Source organism: Dama dama, chromosome 12 (genome assembly GCF_033118175.1).
Source record: "Dama dama isolate Ldn47 chromosome 12, ASM3311817v1, whole genome shotgun sequence".
NCBI classification, from domain to species: domain Eukaryota; kingdom Metazoa; phylum Chordata; class Mammalia; order Artiodactyla; family Cervidae; genus Dama; species Dama dama.
In genome coordinates this window covers 77,827,612-77,836,568 of record NC_083692.1, presented here as the reverse complement: position 1 = coordinate 77,836,568, position 8,957 = coordinate 77,827,612, and the positions used below count along the sequence as shown (strand labels likewise).

At 39.1% G+C, this 8,957-nt stretch overlaps 1 gene segment (V, D, J or C); it reads right to left on the bottom strand.

Annotated features, from left to right (window-relative positions):
• Positions 1–225: 225 nt before the first annotated feature.
• Positions 226–8,726, bottom strand: LOC133067022 (T cell receptor delta variable 1-like). The segment is given in 3 exon segments: positions 226–321; positions 8,040–8,461; positions 8,678–8,726. Coding segments are annotated over 3 exon segments (567 nt in total).
• Positions 8,727–8,957: the final 231 nt, after the last annotated feature.

The following is an 8,957-nucleotide window of genomic DNA, read 5'->3' as shown; positions in this document are numbered from 1 at the left end:
AATCTGGTTAGATGTCTAATCCGTCAACTACCCTGTCTCTCATTCTTGTTTATTTTTCTCCTTTGTTTCAAGTCTCCCTCCTCAACTCCCTCTATCTTCCTACTTTATTATTTCTGTGCTTTTTCACAGCTTTGCTCTCAATCAGAAAATCCCACTCCTGCAGTTGTCTGCAGATAAGATTCCACTGTGCTGAATTTTCTGAGAGCAATTAGGGAAACCCCAAACTCACGTGGTATTTGCATCCATAAGATTAACATTGGTGCTATGAGCAGCATCTCCCTCTTCTTCCTCATCAGGAAGAGTTGCTGAATCTACCTGCTCCTAAAGGGTTTTCCTTGTACAAGCTTCTTCCAGACCCACAGAAACACGGTCTGCACTGCTCTTTGGAAAGAAAGGTGAAAGGAGTGACTGCAGTTTGATGCAGCCAATCAGGCTTACCACTGTTTTACTCAGGTTATTTTTTTCAAGAGAGGCGGGTTTATAGATGCTGCCCCCATGTGGTTGGATCAAATACTGCTGATTTTATAACTAATTTCTTATAAAGTTTTTCTTTCTCTTTTTATTGCAGATATATTTTAAACATTTATTTTATCTTAGAGTATAGTTGATTAACAATGTTGGGCTAGTTTCAGGTTTACAGCAAAGTGATTCAGTTGTACATACACATGTATCTATTGTTTTTCAATATTTTTTCTAACTCATGTGGTAAATACTTGTCAAGGCTTGGAAAAAGTTTACTCATGCTGATAGTGTTTAAAAGTTGGAAGAGAAAGTGAAATTCACCCAGTCGTGTCCGACTCTTTGTGACCCAATGGACTATACAGTCCATGGAATTCTCCAGACCAGAATACTGGAGTGGGTAGCCTTTCCCTTCTGCAGGGGATCTTCCCAACCCAGGGATCGAACATAGATCTCCCACATTGCAGGTGGATTCTTTACCAGCTGAGCCACATGATAGTGTTTGGGGAGGTATATTTTGCCCTTCAGGAATGGATTCTGTGATTCTTTAAAAACCAGGGCATCAGAATGAAATAAAATGTTTCATTTGCCATTTCCAATTTTATCAGAATCATGTAGTGTGTTTTTCTGTATGTACTGATGGAATATATTAGGTCATTTTAATAAATGTGGAAAAGACCCATAATTCATTGTTAGACAACCTATGATGTCAAAATGGAAGATAAAATGTATATTTTTATCTGCTGTCATATAGAATGCTCTGGCTGTAAATTATCCAGTTTAAAACTTATGGCTGTCTCACCATATTACTTTACCACATACCAGGGATTTTAATAAATCAATATAATTCAAAAACAGTTTTATCTATCTATCAGACATGAACTACTCTAACGAGAATTTCTTACAACTAAGCAGTTGAATAGAATACCATCCTATGGCTTTACAGAATTTCAGAATTTCTCACTTAGCACTATTAGCTTGTATTTTAATTATTTGTTAATTGTGGGGGCTGGCTCCATGTGCCTAGAGAGCATGTAGTGTATCATCATCAAGAACTAAGCTGTCCTATATGTTGGCTACAAGCTGCTTAACTTAAAGTAAATTAAAATTAAACAGTGGAAGTGAGAAATAGACTTAAGGGATTAACTCTGATAGACAGAGTGCCTGATGAACTATGGACAGAGGTTCATGACATTGTACAGGAGGCAGGGATCAAGACCATCCCCAAGAAAAAGAAATGCAAAAAGGCAAAATGGTTGTCTGAGGAGACCTTACAAATAGCTGAAAAGGAGAGAAGTGAAAGGCAAAGGAGAAAAGGAAAGATATACCCCTTTGAATGCAGAGTTCCAAAGAATAGCAAGGAAAGATAAGAACGCCTTCCTCAGTGATCAATGCAAAGAAATAGAGGAAAACAGTAGAATGGGAAAGACTAGATACCTCTTCAAGAAAATTAGAGATACCAAGAGAACATTTCATGCAAAGATGGGCACAATAAAGGACAGAAATTGTATGGACCTAACAGAAGCAGAAGATATTAAGAAGAGGTGGCAAGAATACACAGAAGAACTATACAAAAAAGATCTTCACGACCCAGATAATCATGATGGTGTGATAATTCACCTAGAGCCGGACATCCTGGAATGTGAAGTCAGGTGGGCCTTAGGAAGCATCACTACAAACAAAGCTAGTGGAGGTGATGGAAATCCAGCTGAGCTATTTCAAATCCTAAAAGATGATGCTGTGAAAGTGCTGCATTCAATATGCCAGCATATTTGGAAAACTCAGCAGTGGCCACAGGACTGGAAAAGGTCAGTTTTCATTCCAATCCCAAAGAAAGGCAATGCCAAAGAATGTTAAAACTACCACACAATTTCACTCATCTGACATGCTAGTAAAGTAAAGCTCAAAATTCTCCAAGCCAGGTTTCAACAGTATGTGAACCATGAACTTCCAGATATTCAAGCTGGATTTAGAAAAGACAGAGGAACCAGAGATCAAATTACCAGCATCTGTTGGATCATTGAAAAAGCAAGAGCATTCGAGAAAAACATCTACTTTTGCTTTATTGACTACGCCAAAGCCTTTGACTATATGGATCACAACAAACTGTGGAAAATCCTTCAAGAGATGGGAATACCAGACCATGTGACCTGCCTCTTGAGAAATCTGTATGCAGGTCAGGAAGCAGCAGTTAGAACTCAACATGGAACAACAGACTAGTTCCAAATTGGGAAAGGAGTATGTCAAGGCTGTATATTGTCACCCTACTTATTTAACTTATATGCAGAGTACTTATGAGAAACACTGGGTTGGATGAAGCACAAGTTGGAATCAAGATTGCTGGGAGAAACATCAATAACCTCTGATACCCAGATGACACCAACTTTATGGCAGAAAGTGAAGAAGAACTAAAGAGCCTCTTGATGAAAGTGAAAGAGGAGAATGAAAAAGTTGGCTTAAAGCTCAACATTCAGAAAACTAAGATCATGGCATCCGGTCCCATCACTTCATGGCAAATAGATGGGGAAACAATGGAAACAGTGACAGACTTTATTTTGGGGGGCTCCAAAATCACTTCAGAAGGTGACTGCAGTCATGAAATTAAAATACACCTGCTCCTTGGAAGAAAAGTTATGATCAACTTAGACAGCATATTAAAAAGCAGAGACATTACTTTGCCAACAAAGGTCTGTCTAGACAAAGCTTTGGTTTTTCCAGAAGTCATGTATGGATGTGAGAGTTGGACTATAAAGAAAGCTGAGTGCCGAAGAACTGATGCTTTTGAACTGTGGTGTTGAAGAAGACTCTTGAGCATCACTTGGACTGCAAGGAGATCCAACCAGTCCATCCTAAAGGAAATCAGTCCTGAATATTCATTGGAAGGACTGATGCTGAAGCTGAAACTCCAATATTTTAGCTACCTGATGCAAAGAACTGACTTATTTGAAAAGACCCTGATCCTGGAAAAGATTGAAGTTGGGAGGAGAAGTGGCCGACAGAGGATGAGATGGTTGGATGGCATCACCAACTCGAAGGACATGAGTTTGAGTAAACTCTGGGAGTTGGTGATGGACAGGGAGGCCTGGCCTGCTGCAGTCCATGGGGTCACATAGTGTCAGACATGACTGAGTGAACTGAACTGAACTGAAAATTAAATAGAATTAAATTTTAGTTTTTCAGTCATACTAGCCACATTTCACGGCTTCCTAGAAGGTGCTAGTGGTAAGAACCTTCCTGCCAATGCAGGAGACATAAGAGATGCAGGTTCGATCCGTGGGTCAGGAAGATCCCTGGAGAAGGGCATGGCAACCCACTCCAGTATTCTTGCCTGGAGAATCTTGCCCAGAGAGCCTGCTGGGCTACAGGCCACACTTGTACTACTAGGCTAGGGGCTATTAGACAGTGCAGATAGAGAATGTTTCCACCTCCTCTGAGAGTTCTATTGGACTGTGATGTTCTAGAAGGGAGAATATGACAACAAGAAATTTTGTCTTTCATATTATAATTAAAGTCCCAGGTATGTGGTATACACTAAATAAATATTTGTTTATTTTTCATAACCATGTTCCCAGAAACTACTTGAATACCTGGTGAATAGTGAACATTCAAACATTTGTTGAGTGACAAATAAATGTGTGTATTTTCATGCTTGAGAGTTTGAACTCAACATAGGCCAAAGACCAATTTAAATGCATTCTCCCATGAATGTAAACAACCAAGGATTGGCTATAGCTATTTAGAAATGTTACTTTTAGGAACTGTGTCAGAATCCTTCTTCTATCATAAAAAATTATCACAAATTTGAGACCAAAATGCCTCCAATGACCCCTGCTTCCTGATATCCATGCCCTTGTGTAGATCCCGAGCACACTGGATCTCTGCTGGCTTGGTGACTCACTGTAATAAACAGTTTACAGTATAACTATACATAGATATACATGTATTATCCTAAGTATCCATGGTCTATCCTGTTTCTCACAGTCAATGGAAAATCAATTCATAAGGTGTTATATCGAGAGAATGGGTGGAATATTATAATATGTGATGAGTACAACCAAGCAATATTTGCCATGATTGTTTATTTTTCCCATTATTGACTCTTGCTCCCACTTCTCAGGCTATTTCTATACTACAAGAAAGGACATAACAGTAAGCACAATTTCACTTATCAGGGAAGAAACTCTCACCTTGTGAAGTAATTTAGAGCTTTCTTTCCAAGGTAGCCTCTTACTCTCCAGCCAGAATCATCCTATGTATTCTATGTTTGAAGTCAATCAGTTTTACATCTGGCAGGCAAAAGAGAGGGAGAGGGGGAAAAAAACAAAAAACAAAAAAAAGGCCAGTTCTCCTGAATTCTCTCTCTCCAGATGTCTGCATTGAGTTTACTGACTGGTTCAGCAACCACAGGCCCTACCTTGATGAGACTTCCTCACAATTGAGTGCCTCCCAGGTGGCGCTAGTGGTAACGGAGTGTAGGAGTGTTCGTGTAGGAGATAGAAGAGGTGTGGGTTTGATCCCTGGGTCGGGAAGACCTCCTGGAGGAGGGCATGGCAACCCCACTCTAGTACTCTTGCCTGGAGAATCCCACGTACAGAGGAGCCTGGCGGGCTACAGTCCATGGGGTCGCAGAGTCGGACACGACTGAAGAGACTCAGCACAGAGGGCAGCAAGGAAGCCCGTGTAAGTCTCACAGAATGTTCGAGTAGGACTGCAGGTGGCAGTGCTTCGGCGTTTACTCCTGCTGCATGCAGTGCACTGGAGTCTGGTTCTTAAGGAAGGAAAATAGAAAGAGTTAAATAAAGAATTCACTGAAATGTTGTGAAGTGATTGGCCTCCAACTAATAAAAAAATAAATAAATTAATAAAAAAAAGAAGTACCACTTTAAAAATAATAATAATAAATAAATAAAGAATTCACCATGTAAAGGCGAGTAAAGATGTAAAGGAACTTCAGAGATAACACCATGTAGATGTTTGGGAAGATAGCCTCACAGGAGTGTTTAAAGAATAATACCCCATCATAGCCCTCAGTTTCCCCAGCATACTATTAAATAAAAAACTTGCTAAAGCATTCAGCACTGTTAACTGATTAGTGGATGATTTCCTCATCTACTCATCCTGGGACTTTGTGTCTAGGTTTGGCATCTTCTATTCTAGTTCACTTTAGGTTCCAGTTTAAACCAGTAATGTCACCATCACTCAGATGTCCAGCCACCCTATGGAGACCTTGCTCCTCAGGAGCCCCCTAAAATGTTACACTCTGGCTGATAATAAAAGGTAAAGAAACATTTCACAGTTAGGAAAGTTATGGTTCATTTCCCAAAGACTAAAAAAAAAAAAAAAAGAAAAAGAAACAATAAAATCTATCTGATAGGATTTTGATATTTAAATTAGATAATGAATCTGAAATGCATACCACAGTGCCTGACATAGAATAAGCTCAAAAAATACCATCTTTCTTTTTTTCTAGTGAAACCTGCCTTTTCTTCAATATCCAGAATCTGTGACTTGTTACTACCTTTTTTTTTTTTTCCTCAACATTGGTTCAATGAGGGAAACTATAGGAAATTTATTTAATCACTTATTTTCTTTGAGACAGTCATTATTTTTCCCTGTCCTCTTGGGTCATATTCTCCTAGTTGCATTAGTACATTCAGGGTGCTGAAAGGACACAGATGGAGCATTCAGAGGAAGCTTTATTTTCGCTTACCTGATGAATAATAATATTATTTTTAGTATATTTATTAGGTACTGAATATCAAATTTCTGAATTGGATCTCCAAGATTGTCCCATTCTTCTTGACTGTTTTCTTTACTGATTAATTTGTATGTGTTTTACATATTTTTTTTCATTTGAGTCCTTTTTCAGAAATATGCATTGGAAATATAGTTTAAAATTCTGGCACATTGACTTTCCACCCTCTTAGCGCTGATATTCAACACAGACATTTTAATATATGTCTTCATTTTCATAAGAAGCTAGCTTTAAAGTTCTGTTTATTTTCTTAAACACTTTAAAAATACTTTCCCATTGTAACTTCTATTGGTCTGGATGAGAAGTCAGGTATCACTGTTTTTTCAAAGTTCTGATAGCTCTTTTTTTTTCCAGTAGATTTATTATCTCTACTTTTAAAATTAATTTTTATTGGAGTATAGTTGCTTTACAGTGTTAGTTTCTGTTGTACAGCAAAGTGAATCAGTTATATGTATACATATATCCACTCTTTTAGATTGTGCTCCTGTATAGGTCATTATAGATTATTGAGTAGAGTCTCCTGTGTTATACAGAAGGTTCTCATTAGTTATCTATTTTATATATAGTAGTGTGTATATGTGAATCCCAGTCTGCCAGTTTATCCCTCATATCCCTTTCCCCCTTTGGTAACCATAATTAGTTTTCTACATCCTGGATTCTATTTCTGTTTTGTAAACACCTTCATTTGTAAATACCACTTTTTAAAATTCCATCTGATAAAAGAGATATCAGAGGACATTTGTGTTTCTCTGTCTGACCTACTTCATTCAGTATGACAATCTTTAGGTCCATCCATGCCACTGCAAATGGCACTGTTTTGTTCCTTCTCATGGCTGAATAATATTCAATTGTATATATATGCTGTATCTTTTTTATCTATTATTCCATCATTGGACATTTAGGTTGCTTCCATGTCCATGCTACTGTAATTAGTGCTGCAATGAACATTAGGGTGCTTATATCTTTTCTGCTTGTATAGACTACTCCATCAACTCTAGCAACTGCCTGAGTTCTAACCTTTACATGTAACTAACCTCTTATTCAACTTCACTGATGGTCTGCTTCCTGATTATACCTTAAGTGACACAAAGTCTAAGAAGAAAGGACTAAGTAAATGATTTTCATAATGATTCCAGATAACTATATCCAGATTTGTGATGTGAGTGTATTTTAGTGAAGCAGTCACTTTAAATTATTATGGAGCAAGTTTATAGCTTTAGACAAGTTTACACATGTTCTGTATGATTGATTTAAAGTCGATAGTTCAAGAGAAGAATGTATTAGTAGAAAGTTACTGTGGACACCTGCTTCCAAATAACATAGAAATATCTTTGATTTACTTGAAGATTTAACTACAAAGTTTAATGAAGGGAATATTTATAGATTTGCAGGCAGGGTTAAGGAAAACAAAGAGATGGGAAGCATCAAGATACTACTAGCAAGAGCTGAAAGCCTGTATCAACCTGGGCAGTCAGAGGAAACTCTGAGTGAAAGGGGAAGCAAGAGCTGTGAAGTGGACCCACCAGAAAGGAGTTGCAGGAGATAAGATGTGCTTTCCCAGTTCCAGCGTCTACTGGCCTCCTGCTCAAATGGGGGACCCAAAGCAGTGGTGGGAAATTGGGGGACCAAAGGGAGGGAAAAACCACAGTGATTCCCTGTCTTCTTCAGGTTCCAGTTCCTGCGGGACAGGCCCACCTGGTTCCAGCTGTAGCCTGATGATCCACCTAGAAGGAGTTTTTTGTTTTTTTTTTTTTTTTTAGGAGGAGCTTTTATTTAGAATTAAATCTTCTGATCCAGACCAGAGATGAAGCAACCACAGGACTACCATTTCTCTTCTGGGATGTGCAGGTGTGCACTTCAACTGAGGTCCTGAAGCAGTAGGGCTCTCTGTTATTAAGCTCTGGGGATTTTGTTCAGCTTTTCCCATTACTTCAAGCACTGTGAGCTCCCAGAGAGCACAGAAGTACTTTGCAGAGTCTTCGAGCTGTAAGGCTGAAATGATGAGGCTGATGGATTTATCTGCTTTCTGGAAGTTTACAGAGTAGCGGCCATTCCTTGCATTCAGGTGTTCTGAATACTGATGAATAAAGACATTCATCTCTCCACTGGGAAGCTGTTTATACCAAAAAATGTAGTAGTAGTCCGTGGTCCAACTTAATTCATAGCGACAATTCAGGGTGACTGTCTGCGCCACTCGACTGGATACGGCTGTCTGGACTTGAGTTACTTTCTGGGCCAGACTGGATCCTATGGGGAAAAAATCAGAAAACAGAGATGAAGTAGTAAATAAAATAGTGTGGGATTTAGACTAGTTTAGGACCCAGAGACAAATCAAATTGAAATTATAAAATGCTTCTTTTTCTCCAGTCCTCCTTCCCCCACCAAGTCCCTGTGAAGCATCACGTGCCTGTGTGCAGTCCTTTCACCCTGAACACTCACACCCATTCTTGGAAGCAGCCCTACCAGAGAAGGTGAAGGCCAGGAACACCCAGGGCAGGCTGGAGAGCGGCATGAGGCATGGATTCCCCTGCACAAATGTGCTCAGTCCTGCCTCAAGCTGAGAGTTCAGTGTCTCTGTGTGCCTGGTGGCACATTTACATAGTACCTGTGTGACTATGTGTGACTCCTTCAGACAGGAAGTGGGGTTTGTCATGTTCATAGATCACATGGTCTTTTTCACAGATGGGAAAAACTTTTGGCTCACAGATGTTTAATTTTCTTTCCCTGATTATTATGTTAGGTA